Genomic DNA, 22,299 nt, shown 5'->3' on the forward strand with positions numbered 1-22,299 from the left:
GAGGGAGCAGAAGGAGTGGGAGAGATGGGGGTGGCAGGGAGTGCTGGGTAGCAATTTTCTCTGAGTTGAAACAGTCCTTTCTGAGATTTAAACAATCTTCTCAGACCCTGGAGAGCTGAAACTTAGAAGATTTCCAGGCTCTTTTTCAAGGATATAAAGACAAAACCTGACCAGGGAGGGGACTCTCTAGCATGTTAGTTGCCTACCAGTCCAGGGGCCCACCTTCCTGAGCTGTCACTCACACTGGGGTGGGCTCTGGTGCTTACACTCCTGTAAGTAGCCCCTCCCCCATCCTCCATTAAGTTACCTGAATTTGACTCAACAGATTGGACTGGGTAGTATCACAACTCTAATCAGTTGTTAGTTACCTTTATGGGTTGATATCTGTTTTTATTTCCCCAGAAATTATGTGACACAACAGTGGGGGGGGGGCAGCAGTGGGGAAGCTATGTCTGCTACTTTCTCTGTAACCATGTGAACCTAGCATATACTCACCATGATGGGTCAGCCCATCAGTCCCGAGAACAGTAGGGAGTAGGCCTCAAAATTTGGAGCCGACATAAAGCTTTGACTTCTTTATAATAACAAAACAGTTAAAGTAACCCACACACTGAACAATCTTTGTTGATTCTACCTAGTTTGCAAAACTTTCAAATTTTTGAGCAACTTGCAACCTGTTGCACTGCCCCTTCCCAGGAATATTCTTTTAGCCTAGGGCTCACAGCTGTCCCTGTGCCATGGTTTCCAGGTAGACATCCTAAGTGACTTCCAGGTAGACACCCTTGGTGACCACTGTATTTGGATGTCTAATGGTCACAGAAAGAGGATTTCCAGACTAGCTCCCCCAGATCTATTGTTTCCCTCAAGGGTAAACTCTGCCTCCATCTTCCTTCTGACATCCCTCTCCCTCACTCCAGCTCTGCCTTCCCTTCTCCAGTGACCTCAGGGCCTTTGCACAGATAATTCCCCAACAGGAAACCAGCTTCACTAGACATACCCTTTTAAAATACATATTTAATATTTTTATATATCATTTGAGACTTCACATATGCATACAATGCATTTGATCATATCTACCCCATTCCCCTACACCTCTCCCTGACTTTCCCTTATGTCCCCCCTCAACTTCAGGTCCTCTTCCCTGTTAATAACACACGGAGTCCAATTAGTGGTGCCCAGAAACACATAGGCTGAGCTCACCTCTCCCCTCCTCTGGGTCTCTCAGGGTCTTTCTCTCCACCCCATCTTCTCAGGTCCTCACATCAGCAATGTCTGCTGTCTTCCCCAGCATTCACCATCATCTAAAACTCTAATCCATGCCTAGAGTCTCTGAGTGTCTTCTCCCTGTGCTTCATCTTAGTAAAGAGGCAGGCAAAGGAGAGTCTTGCCTGGACCTGTGTTGGCAGCATCTAATAGTCCTGGCCAGTGATGGCTCTCAAAGTCAGTTCTTAAAAGAAATGAAAGCAGCCTTGTAGTGTGAGAAGAGTTATAGGAACAATCAAATGGAGCCTCGCACACATTTAAAGCTAAGACAGCACAAAAATCATCTTAATCCTTGTACCCCACATCCCAGTTGGATCTGGAACTCACCCTGGGAACTGGAGTCCCCTCCCTGTCTCAGGGCCACCCATTGTCACTCCAGGTTTCAGTGTGTCAACCCACCTACTCCTTGCCCTAAATTTTAAGGCCCTTCCTGGTGGCAAAGAAGCTGAACTGGAACCCAGTGGGTAGCAAACACATTTCCCCTTAACCTGGCCTGGGGGCGGGGCATCCCTGAGGTTAAATCATCCTGCCAGGTAGTTCAGCTTGCAGTAGAGAGTCAGACTGGCCAGGGGGATGGCTAAATTCAGGCTGAGAGTATCCACCGGGGAGGCCTGTGGGGCGGGCACGTGGGACAAAGTGTCTGTCAGCATCGTGGGAACCCACGGAGAGAGCCCCTTAGTACCTCTGGACCATCTGGGCAAGGAGTTCAGCGCGGGTGCTGTGAGTTCTTGGGGAGCGGGCAATGGCGACTGTGGAGGAAGGGGGCCCAGGGAGGACCATCCTCGGCATACTAAACAGCCCTTCCTAGGAAGAAGACTTCGAGGTGACGCTCCCCCAGGACGTTGGCGCTGTGCTGATGCTGCGAGTCCGCAAGGCACCCCCGGAGTCGCCCTTCCCGCTGGTGTCTTTCCCTCCAGATGCCTGGTTTTGCCGCTGGTTCCAGCTGGAGTGGCTGCCTGGGGCTGCCCTGCGCTTCCCCTGCTATCAGTGGCTGGAAGGGGCGGGGGAGCTGGTGCTGAGAGAGGGAGCAGGTGAGGCTCCCTCTGACTGAGGCTGCAGGAGGCGCACAGCAGGGTAGAGGAGGCTGGGCTTGGGGAGTGGAGAGGTGAACTGGTGTGGATGCCAGGTAGGAGCAGAGGAGGAAGGAGGGGCCTGGCAGGAGCAGGAGGTGGTGGCAGTCAGCTGGCAATGGAAGAAGTGTACCCGGGATAAGGGCACGGGAGGGTTGGAGGGAGAATGCCAGAGATCAGGAGAGTATCCTTTCCATCCACGCCCCCTCCGGCAGCCAAGGTATCCTGGCAAGACCACCACCCTACACTACAGGACCAGCGCCAGAAGGAACTTAAGGCCAGGCAGAAGATGTACAGGTGAGGAGGGAGACAGCGACCCCTGCAGGAGGATTCACTTATGGGATGGGAAGCAGCCAAGTCAAGGACTAACCCCAGACCCAGCCTTGTTAACAATAGGGGTCACCTGCGAGAGAAGCAGATTCTCGCAGGACCTCTGACTCTGTCCCGGGCAGAGAGACTTGCATCTTACCACGCCTTTTAGATAACTCTGGCACCCACTGAAGTTTGAAACCCACTGTTCAGACAACCCTGCCCTGTGGCTTCTGCCTTCTTCTCCTCTCTGGGGTGGTTGTTGCTTTCATTTCTCTTTTTCTCTCACTGGTTGGGTTGTTGCTTTCTTCATCAATACGGCAGAACTCCTGGCATTTAAGGAGGACCTTCAAACCCATCCCTAGACAGTAGAGAAACGCTCAGACAGGAGCGCTTTCCCAGCTCAGCATTAAGAGTTAGAGCAGAGATCATGCCGAGATCACAGTAGGTGGGAATTACAAGGGGGTAAAAGCAGCAACTGTACTCAGGTGGACAGTGTCAAAATCGCCTGGTGCTCTTAATCCTGGTCGCTTTCCAAATCCTGAGCCCCCACTTTTGCCCTAGGTCTCTGGAAACTGAGCAAGCACAGACTCATTTGGTTCTTGGTGATTCGACTTTTGTCATAAAAGCCATGGCATTAAAAGCCTCACAGCAGCAAACAGGGCAGAGGGGCGGATAATGAAATCTACATCCTCCATGATGCAGGGCCAGTCTAGACTGTAACAAAAGGAGCTGGGAGATCTTGGGTAACACACTTACTCTCTTTAATTGAGGCTTTCTTCTCCCTTTGGGTTGTTAGGGAAAAACCAATGAGAATGGTTAAGAAGACCCGGGAGTCTAATTCTGCATTCCTGGGCTGTGGGTTTCTTCTTCAGCACTGAATTTACTATAAAGGGAAAAAATAGAGTCGGGGTGTAACCTGGCTGGTAGAGCAGGTAACAAGTAAAGCTTTAATGTTGGTCACCAATGCCACGTGAACCAGGTAGGGTGAGACATACTTATAATCCCAGCATCCTTGAGATGAAGGCAGGAGGATCAGGAGTTCAAGGTCACCTCTAGCTGTATAGTGACCTGGAGGCTTACTTTATGTGAGATCCTGCCCCCACAACCACCAAGATAAATAAAAGGACTCAACAACATGAATTTAGCTAAGCCCTGCCTAAATGCCTATGGTTAGTGCTGTTTTCTGTCTGTTCTCTCTGTGTGAACCCTCAGCATTTATAATTAAACTGAGGCTTCAAACCCCAGCCTTAACATCTTCTGGGTGCTGGTCAGAGAAGGCAGGCACTCAGGCCCACCTCACACCTACTAAGTGAGAATCTGCATTTTACCAAGATTCCCCCCCAGATGAAGCCAGTACTAGGTTCCTTGTGACAAAGCGTTTGGCCACCACCTGGTGGCAGTTCACCTTAACTGCAACCCATCCTTTGACATCAGAAGCTCAAATCTAAAAGATTTCTCATTGTTCAACTGTTTGTTGGATACTGGTTATTGATCCTAAGTCCTTTGCATTCTGAGTAAACACACATTACTGACTTATGCCCGGGTCCCTCTTAATTTTGTTACTTTTTTATAGATGTGCGCCAGGCAGTGCTGTGCTGCCCTTCATCCCCAGCACTCTGGAGGAGGAGGTAGACTGAGCTCTGATTTTCAGAGTAGCCTGATCTACTGAGCCAGTTCCAGGATAGCCAGGGCTACACAGAGAAACCCTCTCTGTGTCTCAAAAATCCAAAAATCAGAAAAAGAAAAACACCCTGTAATTACATTTTATTTACACTGTATGTCTGTTTGTACACAGCCTACCACATGCATGTGGAGGTCACATATTTGCCACAGCCTATCACACACATGTGGAGGTCACATACATGCCAGGTTTCACAGAGTGCAGTAACTTTTTAAGGTTTAAATTTTACTTTTTTATTTTCTTTTTTAAGACTTTATTTTACACATGAGAGTTCTATCTGCATGTGCACCTGGAAGCCAAGAGGGTGTCAGATCCCATTACAGATGGCTGTGAGCCACCATGTGGCTGATGGGAATCGAACTTAGGACCTCTGGAAGAGCAGACAGTGCTCTTAACCACTGAGCTATCTCTCTAGACCCTTAGTTTTATTTTTTATGCTGGAGATTGAAGCTAGGGCCTTGTGCATCCTAGGCAGGAGCTCCACTGCTGAGCCACAGCCACAGCCTTTTAAAATTTGTTTTGGTTAGAGAAAGACTCTAACTACATTGGCCTCAACTCTAAAAGTTTATTTTTAAATGACCGAAACAACAAATGTTAAGCTCCTCCTCCTCCTCGTCCTCCCCCCCTTCTCCCTCCCATCCTCCTGCTTTTCTGGAGTCCCACTCTTCCTAGGTAACAGTTCCAACATTCACATACTTTAATTCAGATGCTTTAGAGACCCCGGGGCTTTGGATCAGCTCCAACCTCAAATTCCTCCAATTCACCCAATTGGGTCATGTGCTCAGAAGTCTCCCTGTGGGGACATGTAGCCTGCATCCAACCCTGTGAGCATAGGGGCAGGGAGTGTCTCAGGGAAGCCCCTGCTGGCAGAAAGGGGCTACTGTGGCCAGTGTCCCCTGGGGCAGGGATTCTTCTGTCTCCATGCAAGGGTTCCTAAGGCCACAGCTGACCATTCATTCACCTGTCCCCCTTCCAGCTGGAAGACTTACATTGAAGGCTGGCCTCACTGCCTCGACCACGAGACTGTGAAAGACTTGGACCTCAACATCAAGTACTCTGCGATGAAGAATGCCAGATTCTTCCTTAAAGCCCACTCGGCGTGAGTGTCTTAGGGTTTCTATTCCTGCACAAAACATCATGACCAAGAAGAAGTTGGGGAGATAAGGGTTTATTCAGCTTACACCTTCCACATTCCTGTTCATCATAAAAGGAAGTCAGGACTGGAACTCAAGCAGGTTTGGACCCCTCGTCAACTTGACACACAAACATCACTAGAAAGTCTCAATTCTTACTTATTCATCCCCACGATCTAAATAACTTTAAAAATCCCACAGTCTTTACAAATTCTTACATACTAACATTTCAATCCCTTTAAAATATCCAATATCTTTTAAAATTCAAAGTCTTTGACAATTCAAAGTATCTTAACTGTGGGCTCCACTAAAATACTTTCTTCCTTCAAGAGGGAATAAATATCAGGGCACAGTCACAATCAAAATCAAAATCAAACTCTATTCGATGTCTTGGATACACCTTGGCTATCTCAGAATCACAGCCTCTGTGCTCTCAGAAAACACTTCCCAGATTTCACCTCGATGATGCTGGTCTCTTCTTAATCACCACTAATTTCTTAGCTCCAGCTAACCAGCATCAATAGTACCAGTAATGCAAAGGTTTTTACTTTAGTAGTTCTGGTATCTTGTTAACCTCAGCTGATTCTTCAGGCCCAGCTAACTAAAACCACAGAATCTTCACAATCAAAATAGCAACAGCCCTGATAAGAGTCTTCCCACTGACATCTCACAAGCCAGGCCTCCATCTTCTGCACTGTTCTCAACATTATCTTCCAGGCACAACATTCCACAAAACTCAACATCTCAATGGCTCTTCTAGCTCAAAGTTCCAAAGTCCTTCCACAGTCCTCCCCCAAACATGGTGAGGTTGTCACAGGCATACCCCACTACCGGTACCAATTTGTCTTAGTCAGGGTTTCTATTCCTACACAAACATCATGAACAAAAAGCAAGTTGGGAAGCAAAGGGATTATTCAGCTTACACAGTGAGGATGCCTCCCTGTCCATCGCCCACAGTCCTACATTCTCTCTTCTCCTCAGTTCCCTACCTCACTTCTATGGTTCACTCAGCCCTGGCCAAGGCGTGGTGTCCTATCCTGCAGGACAGTGGCTACCTTAGGGCACTGACTGTCCCAGGCAGACAGAGGAGGGTCTTCTCGGCCTTGCGCCTCATCCCCCTCCCCTCATCTTCCATCAGGTTTACAGAGCTGAAAATCAAAGGGCTCCTGGACCGCACAGGACTCTGGAGGAGTCTGAGGGAGATGAGAAGAATGTTTAACTTCCACAAGACTGCAGCAGCAGGTGAGCCTCTGGGACAGAATCCTAAGCTCTCTGGGATATCAGTTTCATCTCTGCCAGGAGGCACAGACAAAATTAATTAACTAATTAACAATGAACAACAATTCACCTTGTGACTTTAGCCGACTCCTTGCCCTTCCTCCTAGACATTCAAGTTCCCGTAGACACAAAAGAGGTGGAAGGCAGAGGGGACCCTTGATCTAATCCAACAGTTAAACTACGATTGGGGCTGTGGATGATGTCTTAGAATAGCGGCTCGAGTCTGGACATAGGACACCAGGCCAAAGCAGTTACACATGTAAGAGGTTTACTGGGACAACGAGGGGAAAGAGTAAAAGACAAAGGGAAAACAAAGGAAGGAAAGTGAAGAAAGGTCTGTCTTTTATATAGGCTGTGATGTAACATGTTTGCAGGTGAGGGTGGGAAGTGGGCTCTGGGAAGGTATGTGGTTGTCATAGCAACATGTGTCACCTATGTGTGACATCTTGAGTTTGGAGCTGATCTGCAAAACTGGTCTTTTGATGCCAAGATTCCTCTCTTTTCTTATCACAAAGAGGAGGAAAAAAGGGGAGGGGAAGGTGATGGTGAAAAGGGATTGGGGCATCATCAATTCTGGGGTGTACCTGACTTTCACAATCAGGGTCTACTTGGTAAACGTTCACATCAGGTTCCTCTGTGGACAGAAGCTGGGAATCCTGTAATAGGAATTGATTAATAGTTTGGTAAGAATTTTTTTTTATTTGCCATTGAAGGAATGTAGAAACAAGATTAGTGGGGCAGGGAACAAATAATATTGCCAGGACGATGACTAGAAGAGGTGTTATGAAAGGCAGAGTCCACTTCCATGGAGGGTTTTCGAAAATCCCAGAACTGGAGGCCTCATGTTTCCTGAAATTCTCTATGTCTGGATTTTATTTCTCACTATCCCAGATTGGGTGATGTAGAAACAGCATTCTTCTTGGAGGAACAGGCAAAGACCACCTTCTTTAGCTGTCAGGACATCTAGCCCCTATCAGTTCTGAAGCACCACGGCTGCCAAAAACTCGATCTGTTTCTGAATAGTAAGCATGGATTCAGACATTTCTTGGAAATTACTTTTAAACTGGGAAGTGAATTTATCATATTGAGTCATGGAAATCGATATACCTGCAATTCCAGTACCAGCACCTATTGCTATTCCAGTAGCAACCAAGAGTGGCACGACCTGAACTGCCCTCTTATGTGGGGCAGCTACAACTGGGATTGGCGGGGGCTCGTTTCCCTGGATTACTCCCAGTTCAGGAAAAAGGAGTATCAATGTGCCAACTCTTGACCAGCTGGTGGGTAGGCGATGATATACCTGAGTACCACAAAGAATTGAGGTGTTCTGGACTGCAGAGCATTGTGGCGGAGATGATATATCAAGGGTTGTGGTTCTTTTGCAGTCTAGGGAGCTTAGCATTCCTAGAGAACATGTCCTGAAGGTCTTAAAACAGTTTCTCACACCGAGGTGAGGGATAGAGGTAATGTATGGAGTCATGGCAAAATTGGAGTCAAGGCAGCTGACAAAAGGAAGGTTACTGGGCAGTATCACCAGAGAGGCCATAAGTGGCAATTGTGAGTTAGTCCAGGGGGTACGCATAGCCAGCAATCTTTAAAGCGACCAGGTCTGGTGACATTAAGAAGTTGGTGCGCCAAGGTTAAGGTCTGAAGCAAAAGGTGAAATGACAAGTTAGTGCCTTTTATGAGGGGTGCTGTCAAAGAGGTAAGGACCTCAGAGGAGTGTTTGATTATGTCTCCTACTTTTCTAATATCTAGAGGTTGGGCAATTGAGACATATTTTCTCTGGATTTGGATAGTACTTATGGGAGACCTGGATTGATTTTTATGGTAGAGTTTACGAACAACCCCTATCTCCCACCTGAGATCCCATGGGTCTTGTATGTAGAAGAAGAGTGTCTTGCGGTGTTGATAGAAGAAATGATTGATCCATGGTCCTAACATATGTATCTGACAAGACCAATATGGGCAGCCCCCAAATACATCTGGCCATTTCTACAATAACCTTTTGTCTGGTCAAAAAGAAAACAAGTACAGAGATCATAATATTTAGATGGGATAACAGATATAGGGATGATAGCGATTTGGATCAGTTCCTGGCATCTGGCTATGGAGCAGTTTTCTGGACCCTATTTGGAGAGACTGTTATCTGTGAGGGCTTCTTGAACCTCAAATCTCCAGATGTATGGGCTACCCTGGGTGGAAACGAAGAGCAGGGGGACGATGAGAAACCCACGTCCAATCCAGGGAGGTAGAGCGCAGCTGCTGGAGTGGAGTCTCATTTTCTGGGATTGGGAGCAAGGTGGGTGGGCTCGATGTCTTCTGAAGCTTACCAGAGCATGGTCCTGTTAGGGTGGATGTGTATCGAGAAAACTCATTTTTAGGTGGAGGGATGAAGGTTCTAGGTGAGACAGATGGACCCAATGAGAGAGTCCCTCAAGTTTAGCAGCTGTAAGGGTCACAAGGATTATCTTAAAAGGGCCCTGCCATTTAGGAGAAAGGCGTAAGGGCCGATGGTCTGGAGGGGATAGAAGGACCTGGTCTCCGATGTTGACAGGCAGTGGTCAAGGGTCAGTGCAGTAGATGGAGGTCAGCAAAATTCCATAGGAGAGAACTGAGGTGGCAAAGTAATGGGGTAAGTGGATGGTCTGGGAGGGGAGAGTATTTAGGTGAAAGACCAGGAGTTAGGACCAGATGCCCATGCGTGAGTTCAAAGGGCGAGATGAAGAGATGGGGAGAGCTCGTAGCCTGAAAAGAGCCAGAGGTAGGAGTTTTACCCAATCGTGGTGTAGTTCCTGTGACATCTTAACATGAGTGCTTTTTAAAGAGCAATTGGTTCTTTCTACCTGACTGAAGACTGAGGGTGGTGGGTAATATGAAAATGCCAGGGGATGTCTAGAAACCTTAGCTAGAATTTGAGAAATTTGGGGAGTAAATTCAGGACCATTGCCTGACTAGAGGGAGGCTGGGACACCAAATTGGGGATGATCTCTTAGAGGAGATCAGAGACTGTCAGAGCCCTAATGTTAGTTGTGGGAAATGCCTCCACCCACCCCTGAGAAGGTGTCCATCAAGGGGGAACTTGGCACATTTGAGAGTAGGCATGTGGGTAAATTCAAGTTGCCAGTCAGTTCTAGGCTAGGTAAGGGTACCCCTAGCCTGATGGGTATGAAAAGGGGTGCTATGATACCTTGAGTTGGAGTCAGACATCTGACAGATTCTTCAAGAAGCTGTGATACAGATTTTAAGAAACTTAAGTCTTCAGGAGTAGGCAGTAGATGGGTCTTAACAGAATAAGACAATGGCTGGCTGTTAGGATGAAAGAGTTGGTGAAGAGAGGACAGAGTTTGGCAAGTGTCAAGGGGTGAAGGTGGAAATGTGGGTTGCAGTGTAAGGACGTCCTGGGGAGGGTGAGACACATGCAGGCCCCTAAGGGCCACAGCTCTAGCTGCCTCATCAGCTTGGTTGTTTCCCTTGGAGACAATAGAGTCATCATCTGTCTGGTGTCATCTGCAGTGGACAATCGCAATAGCTGTGGGGAGATGAGAGGCCCTCAGCATGGCCATAATGTGGTTTGCATTAGTTACTGATCCTCCTTTAGTGGTAAGTAACCCGCGCTCCTTCCAAATAGCAGTGTGGGACAGGAGGACATGGAAAGCATATTTGGAATCTCTGTGGATGTGGAGGGATTGTCCCTGTGCCAGTTGAAAGGCATGGGTAAGGGCTATTAGCTTAGCCTGTTGATTAGTGGTGTGTGCAGGAAGTGCCTGTGCCTCAACCACCTCGGTGTCTGAGACTATGACATAGCCAGCTTTTCTAGTCCCTTCATATACAAAGGAGCTTCCATCTGTGTGCCAGGTATAAATGGCTTGAGGCAATGTGTCCTCCTGTATGTGTGAAGGATGAGGTAATAGTTCCTCTAAAGTCTCAGTGCAGGAGTGAGACAGGGAATGGTTAGTATTAGGCCGAGGAAAAAGATTGGAAATATTAAGAGGGGGGCATGATTGGAAGGTGAGTGTGGGTCTTCTATTAGTGCTACCTGAAGAGAAAGAACCCTGGAGGGAGGGAGAGTCTACAAGCCTTTGTAATTTAGGAGCTGTGACAGGTTATGAGAAGAGAAGACAGTTATAGGTGACCCCAAGGTTAGGATTTGTTTGTTTGTTTGTTTGTTTAACTCTCAAATAAGGAGTTCAGTGGCTGCTAAGGGACGGATACAAGGTGCCCATCCCTGGATGGTTAGATCTAGGTTTTTTGACAAGTATGCTATGAGTGTAAAAGAGGGTCCCAGTTGGTGACCTAAGACCCCAAGGGCAAATCCCTCCTTTTCAGTTACATAGAGGGAAAAAGGACGAGTCAGGTCAGAGAGATGTAGGGCTGGGGCCTTGTAGTAGATGTAGAGGCAGCCTGTTGGAACCTCTGGAAGGGCTTGGTAACAGGTTTGAGAAGCTGTTCGTGGGTGGGGCCTAACACTGCTTCATATAAGGGACGAGAACAGAGGGAAACGGAAGGGACCAGGAACATAAGAAACTGACTATTCCTAGGAATGGAAAATCTCTTCCTTTGTAGAAGGAACAGTTAGAGACTGAATCAGATTCTTTTTTATCTAAGGTCTTGTGGGTTGGGGGTAATTGTTAATCCCAAATAGGTGACCTGAGGAGTGAACAGTTGGACTTTAGAAGGTGAGACCCTGTAATCTTGACTGGAAAGGAAATTTAGAAGAGCAGAGGTGTCAGCTTGGCTAATCTCTAGAGAGGGGCTTCAGAGAAGGACATCATCTACATAAAGTATAATCTTAGATTTAGGGAGACAGAGACAGTAAGTCAGAAGCCAGGGCCTGACCAAATAGGTGTGGCTGTCCTGGAATTCTCGAGGTAGAACAAACAGTCCAGGTAAGTTGAGTAGAACAGTGGGTATCAGAATCTGTCCAGGTAAAGGCAAATATGTTCTGTGACTGGGCATCTAGAGGGATAGAGAAAAATGCCATCTTTAAGATCTAGGACTGAGAAATGGGCAGTCCCCGAGGGGATAGTGGAAAGAAGTGTGTAAGGGTTAGCCACACCAGGATAAGTGTGTAAGGCCACACCAGGAAAGAAGTGTGTAAGGGTGTGTAAGGCCACACCAGGATGGAGGGGAACCACTGCAGAATTAATGCGCCTAAGGTCTTGAATCAGGCGATAGTTACCACCAGGTTTCTAACTGCTAGTATACGGATATTAAAGGGGGAAGAGGTGGGGTGAAGGAGTTTTTTCCAAGAGGTCATAAATGACAGGCTTAAGTCCCCTGAGGCTCTGGAGAGAGAGAGGCGTTGAGAGAGTGATGTACCTGGTAGAGCCCAGTAACTGGATGAGAAGAGGAGAACGGTGTTTAGCCACAGAGGGGTTCTGGATGTCCCAGACTCAGGAATCTGCCTGAGAAGCTGGTAAAGGAGACAACATGTCAGTGTTAGTAGGTTGACTGGCTAGAAGAAGGAGCAGAGGAACTGCTGGCAAGCTTGGGTTTAGGCGAATGGGGAGCAAAGCAAATATAGGCCCCCAACCTAGCTAGAAAATCCCTTCCCTATAAGGGGACAGGACACGTTGGCACTACCAAAAAGGAATGGGTGAGAGGTTTACCCCTAAAAATGCAACTAAGTGTTGAGGTCTGGTAAAGATGGGAATGTTGATATCCTACCCCGATGATAGGAAAACCAGTGAGGGAGGTGGGTTCTGAAAACTCCATCAAGACCTAGTTAGTGGCCAAGTGTCCAAGAGAAAGGAGATGGACCACTCATATGCCACGACGGCTCCCCGGGGCTCCCTGCTAGTGATGGTCAGTCAGGGGAGCTCGGGCCTCCTCAGTTGGCCACAGCCAAGCCTACAAGGTCAGTGGGAGGGCTATCTGGGGGTGATGTCTCTCTGTTCTGTGCATCATGAGGACAATCGACATCCCAGTGTCCCTCTTGATGGCATAGGGCATGGCCCCCTTGACTTGCAGAAGTTAGGGCAAGCTCTTGCCCAATGACCTTGTTGACCACATTTGTAGCAGGAGCCTGGTGGTCTCTGAGTCTTAGAAGACCAGGAGTCCGGGGCAGTGGCTGGAGCTGGTCTGACAGCCTTTGCCAACATATGGTATTTTTGTTTGCGGGCTTTCTCATCTCTCTCATGGTACACACTAAACCATGAAGGTCAGCGCATAGGCTTCTGCCTATGGAGTTAGGGGTCCCCTCTCCAGGTTTCTAAGTTTGGCTTTTATGTGGGGTAGCTCTGGGAAAAGAGGTAGGACAGAAGTTGCTACCTTCTGGGTTTTCAGGGCCCAGATTGCTATACAGTAATAAGGCCTTTAAAGTGAAGCGTTCTAAAAATTGACATGGATTTTCTTGTTTGTCCTGGAAAACCTCTGGGAGATTTTCAAATTTACTGGCTTTAAGGCTGCCTTTCTTAGGCTGGCCAGAAGGCATGTTATAAATCTATCTCTGGCTAAAATTATAATTCCATTGAGGATCCTGGTCAGGCGCTGCCTCCAATCCAATAGGATATGCTCTATCTGTTTGATGAGTTTCGTCTGCACACATTCTCACTTGCTCCCAAACTCGCCTGCGTTCCTCAGGAAGCAAGTTATTATTAGTAAGTATCATATGTACATAGTGGAAAGTCAAGCTATGAGGCCGAGTTATGTACTGGAACTCTGTAATAAAGGCGGAGGAGTTAGAAGTATGCGAGCCCAGTCTGCTTTCCATCTGAGAAAGATCACTCAGCGAGAAAGGAACGTGCACGCTGACAAGGCCATCTACCCCAGCAACTTCTCGAGTGGAAGGACCGATGCTGAGTCAGGTGTCCCTGGGGGAGAAGGACGTGGGGGGGGGGGTCTGGCTGCAGCCTTAAATCGAGTGATAGGAGGGGATAAAGGTCAGCGCCATTGTAGGGCATTTGGAGCAACCTGCAACTGGCATGGGGGTGAGGGGGCGTCTGGAGAGTCCCAGCTAGAGGGCTCTGGGATATCCTGGTGAGAAGGAGAAACTGAGGCAGCAGTTTGGGTTTTCAGCAGCAGCATGGAAACAGGACTGCGGCGAAAGGGAGCCGGTTCGTTAGCTGGATCAAGCATTGTTGCATCATCTGGTGGAGGCTGTGGAGGTTTCATGGCTAAGAGAAGTTGGGTTAGGGATCAAGAGGAGCACATGGAGGGATTGAAGCGAAGACAGATGAATGCTTGGACATAAGGGGCCTCTTTCCATTTACCAGTTCGCTGGCAGTATGTATTAAGAGCCCTTAAAACAATTGGCTCTAGGGTACCATTAAGTGGCCATGTGGAACTATTATCTAACTGGTACTGAACCCAGACCTTAATGCAGAGGTGTATTAATATTGATGCCCTCAAGTCAGGCATTAGCTTCAGAGATTTGAAATTTTCCAGGAGACATCCCAGAGGAGTGCCCGGTGATACATTCGAAGACATCACAGCACCCATTGGGGAGTTATTGGATTATACATACTGGTGTCCTAAGAATAAGTCAATAACCAAAAATAAATTTCAGCCAGGCTACAGGTGTAAGTCATCACTAGGGCCCCCTAGAGGCTATACGCGGTAATTCCCATACTTATAGAAAATGTCTCTTCCCTTGGCCTAGGGGGTTCTTAAATGACTGCAAGAACCCGAGGGGACAGGAGCGCGAGAGCCGCTTTCGAGGGGTATGGTCACCCAAGGGCTGATGTCCTATCTTGTTTGTCAGCTGGGAGGCTGGTCATAAGGACCGTGGCTGTGAAATGCTAACCCCTTAGCCCCCAGAAAAGGCTGGCCAGACCTATCTGGGAAATTAGGGTCCTTCCTACTGACCAGAGAAACTCCTTATCAATCAATATGCTGATGACTGTGAGAGAATTCTAGCGATCTGGTAGCAGGAAATGTGGAACTGAGTGGTTGGTGAGGACCCGGCAGAAGCTAGCCCCTCAGGGTGGACCAAGGAGGCACAGCTCATGTGATAGAGGTTCTTCTATGTCCAGGAAGCAGCAGCGCCCCACGTGGTGGAAGTGACCAGCAGGAGGCAGTGGCTCTGCAGCAGGGCCGCAGTAGGACTCTGGGCCGGATAGATGGCCTCTGCCAATGGAGCCGGTTAGAAGAGGGTTTGGGGCAGTGAGGGCTTCTTCTCTGCTCCCATGCACCAATCCTGACAAGCTCCCATTGGGCCAGACAGTTCTCGTGTGGTGGGGGCTGCACCGCTCCAAAGACAGCTGCGTGCACAGCTGGCCGGGCTTAAGTTCTGCCTGGCCACAGATTGCAGCTGTGGCATGAGCAACGGTTCTGGTGTGCTCCACTGGTGGCAGGTGTGAGCCTGAGCTCACAGCAGCCTGAGGTCAGTCACAGCAGCCTGAGGTCAGTCACAGCAGCCCTCCACCGGGTGATGATCCACGTGGCCGTGATCTCACCACCTGTGCTGCTGTACCTCAGAGTCCCCGCTTTCAGCACTAAGTGATGTGTTAGAATAGTGACTCAAGTCTTGACATACTATACCAGGCCAAAGCAGTTCCATGTGTAAGAGGTTTACTGGGGACAAAGAGGGGAAAGAGAAAGACAAAGGGGGAAAAAGGAAGCAAAAGTGAGGAAAGGTCTGTCTTTTATATAGACTGTGATGTAACCTGTTCTCAGCTGAGTGTGGGAAGTAGGCTCTGGGAAGGCATGTGATGGACATAGCAACAGGTGTCACCTATGTGTGACATCTTGAGTTTGGAGCTTATCTTAGTCAGGGTTTCTATTCCTGCACAAACATCATGACCAAGAAGCATGGGGAGGAAAGGGTTTATTGAGCTTACCTTTCCAAGTTGTTGTTCATCACCAAAGGAAGTCAGGACTGGAACTCAGCAGGTCAGGAAGCAGGAGCTGATGCAGAAGCCATGGAGGGATGTTCCTTACTGGCTTGCTTCCCCTGGCTTGCTCAGCCTGCTCTCTTATAGAACCCAAGAGCACCAGCCCAGGGATGGCAGCACACACAATGGCACCCAGGAGAGACAAGAGAGAACTCCCCCATGCAAGTGAGGAGGAGACCTTCAGGAGCCTTGGTGACTGGCCCCCTCTCCCCTCCTGCAGAGTATGTGTTCGCACACTGGCAGGAAGATGCCTTCTTTGCCTCCCAGTTCCTAAATGGCATCAACCCGGTCCTGATTCGCCGCTGTCGAAGAATCCCGGAGAACTTCCCAGTCACTGATGAAATGGTAGCCCCAGTGCTGGGCCCTGGGACCAGTCTGCAGGCTGAGTTGGAGGTAGGTGGGGCCCAGACTGCAGGCTCTGCAAACCCCATTAGTTTCCTCAGGCTCCTCCCCCTACTGGAGACAGAGGGACCAACTTTGCCTTGCAAGCCAAGAGCCAACTCTCAAAATGCACTCCCTGGGTAACCCTGGGTCTTCTTCCTGCCACCTGGCCCTGATTTGGGAAGCCAGGTGCAGTCAGGGCTCCCCTTTCTCCTGCAGAAGGGCTCCCTGTTCTTGGTGGATCATGGCATTCTTTCTGGAGTGCAGACCAACGTCATCAATGGGAAACCTCAGTTCTCTGCAGCCCCGATGACCCTGCTGTACCAGAGCTCAGGGTCCGGACCCCTGCTGCCCATCGCCATCCAGGTCTGTAAGAAGGCAGGGGACAGGGGCAAGGGCAAAGTGCACAGGGTCCCACTGAGTGGGTGACAGATACTGACACCGCCTGCCCCCCTGCTGCCCTTGCCCACCAGCTCAACCAGACTCCCGGGCCAGACAACCCCATCTTCCTGCCCAGCGATGACAAGTGGGACTGGCTGCTGGCCAAGACCTGGGTGCGCAACGCTGAGTTTTCCATCCACGAGGCTGTCACGCATCTGCTGCATGCCCACCTGATCCCAGAAGTCTTTGCCTTGGCCACACTGAGACAGCTGCCCCAATGTCACCCTCTCTTCAAGGTCAGTGGCTCAACAAGTTGACCCAAGCCAGACATGGTGACACACAACTTTAATCCCAGCTGATTTAAGTCCCAGCTGGGGGACTGAGGCAGGAGGACCCATAGGAGTTTGAGACCTGCCTGGTCTCCATAGCACAGTTCCAGGAGAGCCAGGACTATTACACAGAGCCCCTTTTTCTAAGCACACAAGGTTACATAGCCTGTAGCCATGCCTATAGATTCCTTGGATTATGTGGTGTCCTGTGGCGCTTCTTCTAAGCAGCCTTTCCTCAGTTGGCCTTATCCTATCACACTTGGATGGAGGTTTGTGGGGACAGGTTTGGGCTCCCCAATTTTGCCATCTCCTTGCAGCTGTTGATTCCTCACATGCGGTACACACTGCACATCAACACGCTCGCCCGTCAGCTGCTCATTGCCCCTGGGAAGGTGGTAGACAAGGTAGGAGCTGCCTTTGGAGGGCTGGGCACTGTTCAGGTGGAAGAAGATGGAGGTCTGGGTGGGCATGGCCCCTGTTACCCTAGCACCTCTGCTGCCCCTGCTTTTGAAGCCAGGACTTCTCTCCCTCAGTCCACAGGCCTTGGCACTGGGGGATTCTCTGACCTGATAAAGAGAAACATGGAGCAGCTGAACTATTCTGTCCTGTGTCTCCCTGAAGATATCCGAGCCCGAGAGGTGGAAGACATCCCAGGCTACTATTACCGCGATGATGGGATGCAGATCTGGAAAGCAATACAGAGGTGAGGGAACCATCCCCAGAAGCCACATGGGCAGAAAGACTGGGCAGGAGATGGGGTGCACTGGGAAGGTTCACAACAAGGAGGCCTTGTGTGGGTTACCCCGGGCAAGGGTGCTTCTCAGAGAGGAGCAGGGTTGGAGTCAGGGTTTGAATGCCTATATTCCTTGCAGCTTTGTCTCAGAGATAATCAGCATCTACTACCCAAGTGACACATCTGTCCAAGATGACCAAGAGCTCCAGGCCTGGGTGAGGGAGATCTTCTCTGAGGGCTTCCTCAGCAGAGAAAGCTCAGGTACAGGGACCTTAGCCCTTGGGCACAGCACCACCCCTGCCTCTCTCTGAGGTCCTCAGTTCCTCAGGATGCCTGGCCCCAGCCCAGCTCTTCTGACAGGTATGCCCTCCTTGTTGGATACCCAGGAAGCCCTGGTCCAGTATGTCACCATGGTGATATTCACCTGCTCAGCCAAGCATGCAGCTGTCAGTGCAGGCCAGGTAAGGAAAGTTCAGGCCTACAGCCATTGTCACGGAGGGCCAGAGTCTCGGTCTCATTTTCTCTTCTCTGCCTTCAGTTTGACTCCTGTGTTTGGATGCCCAATCTGCCACCTACCATGCAGTCACCGCCACCTACTTCCAAAGGCCAGGCACGGCCAGAGGGTTTCATAGCCACGCTCCCAGCAGTCAATGCCACATGTTATCACATCATTGCCCTCTGGCTGCTAAGCAAGGAGCCTGGGGACCGTGTAAGTGTAGACCTAGGACTCAGGCCAGGCTAGGCTGGACAGAAAAGGTGTATGGTTTGTACTTCCTGGCCCAAACTCATCCCTGACTAACCTCCCCCTGCCTGGCACACTCACCTCACTAAATTTTCCTAATGACCTTAGCTCTTAACCCATGACTCTCAACCATCTTCATGTGAGGATCAAGTGTCCAACTCACTTTAATTAATGATGGTAACATGGGAGTAAATGCTCCTTTAAGTCTTTACATTGAAAAGACTAATTACTTACAGATCACTGTCATTTAGGAAAAGCTTAGGATAGAGACAGGGTGAGGCTCAACCAATGATTGTGTAAGATGATGGGGCCTGGGGACACACTGTGGGTGTGGCCAGCCATGGTGGGTTGCAGCTGCTGCATCTTGCAGAAGGTGGAGAGCTCAGCAGCTCTACCTTGTGCTTGGTCCCCAGAGGCCGCTGGGCCACTATCCAGATGAACACTTCACAGAGGATGCCCCGCGGAGAAGCGTGGCTGCCTTCCAGAGAAAGCTGATCCAGATCTCCAATGGCATCAGGGAGAGGAACCAAAGCCTGGCACTGCCCTACACCTACCTGGATCCTCCCCTCATTGAGAACAGCGTCTCCATCTAAAGTCTTGGAGAACACAGTCCCATGTGACGTGTAGACCTCTTGACCATGCCTCTCCACGCTAAGTGTCACAGAGAGAAAGTAGTCTTTCAAAGTAATACAGGTCCCCAAATGCTTCTCCTGGACAACAAAGCCCCATCTTACTCACCCCTGAGACACACACACACAACACACACAGACACACAACACACACACAGACACACACACACCCCTAATAAAATCAAAACAGACAAAGCTAAATTCCCACAGAATACAGGATCTCACAGCAGAGAGCCATCAAATGTCTCGAGGCCCTGAGCTGTAGCTCTGATTAAGGACTCTGCTGGTTTCCTTTGTATCCCATTAACCAAGGACTGTAACAGAAGCACAGAACCCCGGGGCCACTGCACACAGCCACGGACATCTCACAGTCACTGACATAATTGAGCTATCAGACAGTCTTCTCGGCTCCACAGGAAACCAGTCAACCCTCGAGGTCCATCATGACCTACGACCTCACACTGTAATTGTTTAGCACTGAGAAGGGATTACTGGAGCCAGGCACACAGAGAAGAACAGAGCGAAGGCATGGCCCCGAGCAGAAGAACACTGCTGCTCCTCCAGAAGACCAGGGTAGCTCCCCGCCGTGTATCATTCTAATTCCAGGGCCTCTTGTGGCCAAGAGGACTCCAGGTCACAGGGGAAACACCAGTAGACATAAAATTATGTTTTTTTGTTTTAAGGAATAAGGACATTATCATTTTCAGTCTATGTGTTCTCAAAGCTTCCCCTTAAGTGAAGTGTAAACCAGGCCTCATTTTCAGAGTATTAGAAAATATTAACAAATTTGTAATACTATGCCATCTAAAGTCCTTCTTCAGTATACAATACTGATATTTCATATATATTCTTGTCTTAGTTAGGATTTTACTGCTGTGAACAGACACCATGACCGAGGCAAGTCTTCTAAGGGCAACATTTAATTGGGGCTGACTTACAGGTTCAGAGGTTCAGTCCGTTATCATCAAGGTGAGAACATGGCAGCATCCAGCCAGGCGTGGTACAGGAGGAGCTGAGAGTTCTACCACTTCATATGAAGGCTGCTAGTGGAAGACTGACTCCAGGCAGCTAGGGTGAGGGTCTTAAGCCCTCGCCCAGAGTAACACACCTACTCTACCAAGGCCACACCTCCTAATATTACCCCTCCCTGGGCCCAGCATATTCAAACCATCACAACTCTCTAGTTCTGGTTTTTTTATTTCATGTTTTGTTTGTTCTTTCTGGCTCAGATTCCATAAATACTCATTAAAGTAACAAATAAATCCATTCAAAGTCACGTGGTGATTTTCGTAATATAGGCATCAAAGTTCTGAGTCTTTGGTTTAGTAAGTTTTTATGCAACAATACTCAAATTGTAACATATCCAGTTGGGCTGGATGGTCCAGGGGGTAAGAGCACTTGCTGCTCTTCTTACAGGCAGCCTGTAACTCCAGTTACAAAGGATCTGATCGCTATTTTAGCCTTGACAGGCAGAGTACTCCTGTACACAAACACAGACACACACACACACATACACACAGACATACACCTACATGTAAACTTTATATATATATACACATATACATATATATGTATATATATGTATATATATTTGATCAACCATTATATATTATATAATATGTTGTTATATATTATATATAATATATAATATATTATACATAATTACATAGTATAATATATAATATATTATACATAGTTATATATTATGATAATATATATTATAAAACAAATAAGTAGATAGATAATATATTAATATTTCAAATTATATAATATAGTGTATATTATATATGTATATAGATTTTATTATATTAGTGTAGATTATATTATGAAATGCTATATAACTAGCATTTTACATTGATATCATCTATCTAGATATACAGCATAGATGATATAGATATATAGATATAGATATAGATATAGATATATCCAGTCAGTGAATCCAATAGATGCAAGCAGAAGTAATGGCTGTGTGGCCAGGCAGTGGTGGTACACACTTTTAATCCCAGCACTTTGAACGGCAAGGCAGGAGAATCTCTGTGAGTGTGAGGACAGCCTGGTATCCAAAGCAAGTTCTAGAACATCCAGGGCTACACAGGGAGACCTTGTTCGAAAAAGCAAGCAAAATACTAAATAAAATCCTTTTGTAAAAATGAAAAACACCAAGAGAGCGGTGCTTGTGAGAGGTTTAAGGGTGTATCAGCAAGATGCAGACACAAGGAACAGACTCCACAGACAACCAGCCGACCCAGCCCTGGGGCTGTTGGGAACCTAAGAAGGAAATGTAGGGACCTGGGGAGGGAAGGGCTCATTGTTTCTAAGTTGAAATAAAGCAAGTAAGAGAGCAATTCAGTCGGGTAGACTCATGACAGCATCGTGCTGGCACCTTGGGAACCGAATGACTAATCCTTGACAAGGAACTTGGTGTGGAGACACATCTCCCCTTTGGCTCCCAAGAAGAGACTGGGAGACACCTATGATATTGGGGAATCCAGCATCCTACAGGGCATGGGAATGTCTACATCCCAGAGACACGCCCATTCCAACTAAAAATGATTTGTCCCTCCCAGAGGTGTCTCACCTCACTGTCACTCTCCAGACTGGCAGTCTTGCCCTGTTGGCGGTTACATGCCTGGTGAGTGCAAGATGCAGGGACAGTCTGAGCATTAGATTCAGCTTTGGTGTGGCTGTCAAGGATGCTGTGTCGTTTACAGAGTCTTTCCTGCTTCGTGACCACTTGGCTCCTCTTTGTGAAGACCACAATCAAACCTGCAAGTCCTGGTCCATGCAGTAAGACTATGGGAAAGTTTGAGTAGGGAGATATGAACATACTTTATAATCCTCAACCTGCCTTCAAAATTTCAGTCTACTTGAGACCAGGCATCCTCCTGCTCCTAGTCCTGCCTCCAGAGACCTGAGGGAAATTCATCGCTCCTAACTTCATTTTTGTCCCACTGTGGCTGCTTACTAAGAAGAGGAAGATCATGAGGTTACATCATGTGATCCCTAGGCTCTGGCTTCTCTTCTCTAAAGCAAAAACCACAGCGGATGCTTGGCTGGCCACCAGTTGGGGGAAATCTCTAGTCTGCTTTTGGGTCAGTCGCTGAAGTCTCTATGTGTCTGTCCTTGCCCAGATGGGACATATGCATGATGTGAGTGCTCTAAAAAATAAAAATGTGACCGTGTGCTCTCTTGTCTGCTTCAGACCTGCCTAGGAGCCCGACACGGGTATGCTGGGATTCACGGCAAGTGGACCGTCACACCCAGCTTGAAGATGTTCTGTAATCACAGAAACACTGGCTGGGTATGATGATGCATGTCTTTACCGTTAACATTCAGGAGACAGAGGCAGGTGGGTCTCTGTGAGTTCAAGGCCAGCCTGGTCTAAATATCCAGGTCAGCTAGAGATAGATGGTGAGACACTGTCTATAAATAAATACATACATACATAAATAGTGAATCATAAATAAATAACGTCTTGAAAACTAGGCAACCTTCTAACATTTACATTGAACTTTAATACTTCCTGTGAT

At 48.2% G+C, this 22,299-nt stretch overlaps 1 protein-coding gene across 3 annotated transcripts; it reads left to right on the forward strand.

The window, feature by feature from the left end:
• Positions 1–1,836: 1,836 nt before the first annotated feature.
• Positions 1,837–18,733, forward strand: LOC127694865 (polyunsaturated fatty acid lipoxygenase ALOX15B-like). Of its 3 annotated transcripts, XM_052196595.1 has the most exons (14): positions 1,837–1,983; positions 2,072–2,294; positions 2,549–2,630; positions 5,303–5,425; positions 6,598–6,701; positions 15,795–15,967; positions 16,175–16,321; positions 16,429–16,632; positions 16,983–17,069; positions 17,199–17,368; positions 17,538–17,659; positions 17,759–17,859; positions 17,937–18,107; positions 18,554–18,733. In XM_052196595.1, exons 1-14 carry the CDS (start codon positions 1,837–1,839, stop codon positions 18,731–18,733), a joined length of 2,034 nt encoding a protein of 677 aa, XP_052052555.1. The 3 variants fall into 3 exon arrangements, with proteins under 3 accessions (XP_052052555.1, XP_052052556.1, XP_052052557.1); XM_052196596.1 differs by lacking the exon at positions 16,983–17,069; XM_052196597.1 differs by lacking the exons at positions 16,983–17,069; positions 17,538–17,659 and having other exon boundaries at positions 17,199–17,354; positions 17,758–17,859.
• The last annotated feature ends 3,566 nt before the right edge of the window (positions 18,734–22,299 follow it).

Source organism: Apodemus sylvaticus, chromosome 10 (genome assembly GCF_947179515.1).
Source record: "Apodemus sylvaticus chromosome 10, mApoSyl1.1, whole genome shotgun sequence".
In the NCBI taxonomy this organism is placed as follows: domain Eukaryota; kingdom Metazoa; phylum Chordata; class Mammalia; order Rodentia; family Muridae; genus Apodemus; species Apodemus sylvaticus.

What these genes read in the sequence shown, in the direction of transcription:
- LOC127694865 (XM_052196595.1), top strand. Translation starts at nt 1,837, where the DNA reads ATGGCTAAATTCAGGCTGAGAGTATCCACCGGGGAGGCCTGTGGGGCG. An exon ending in AGGAGTTCAGCGCGGGTGCT is followed by an intron (nt 1,984 to 2,071) that starts GTGAGTTCTTGG and finishes AGCCCTTCCTAG; the next exon opens with GAAGAAGACTTCGAGGTGAC. An exon ending in TGCTGCCCATCGCCATCCAG is followed by an intron (nt 16,322 to 16,428) that starts GTCTGTAAGAAG and finishes CTTGCCCACCAG; the next exon opens with CTCAACCAGACTCCCGGGCC.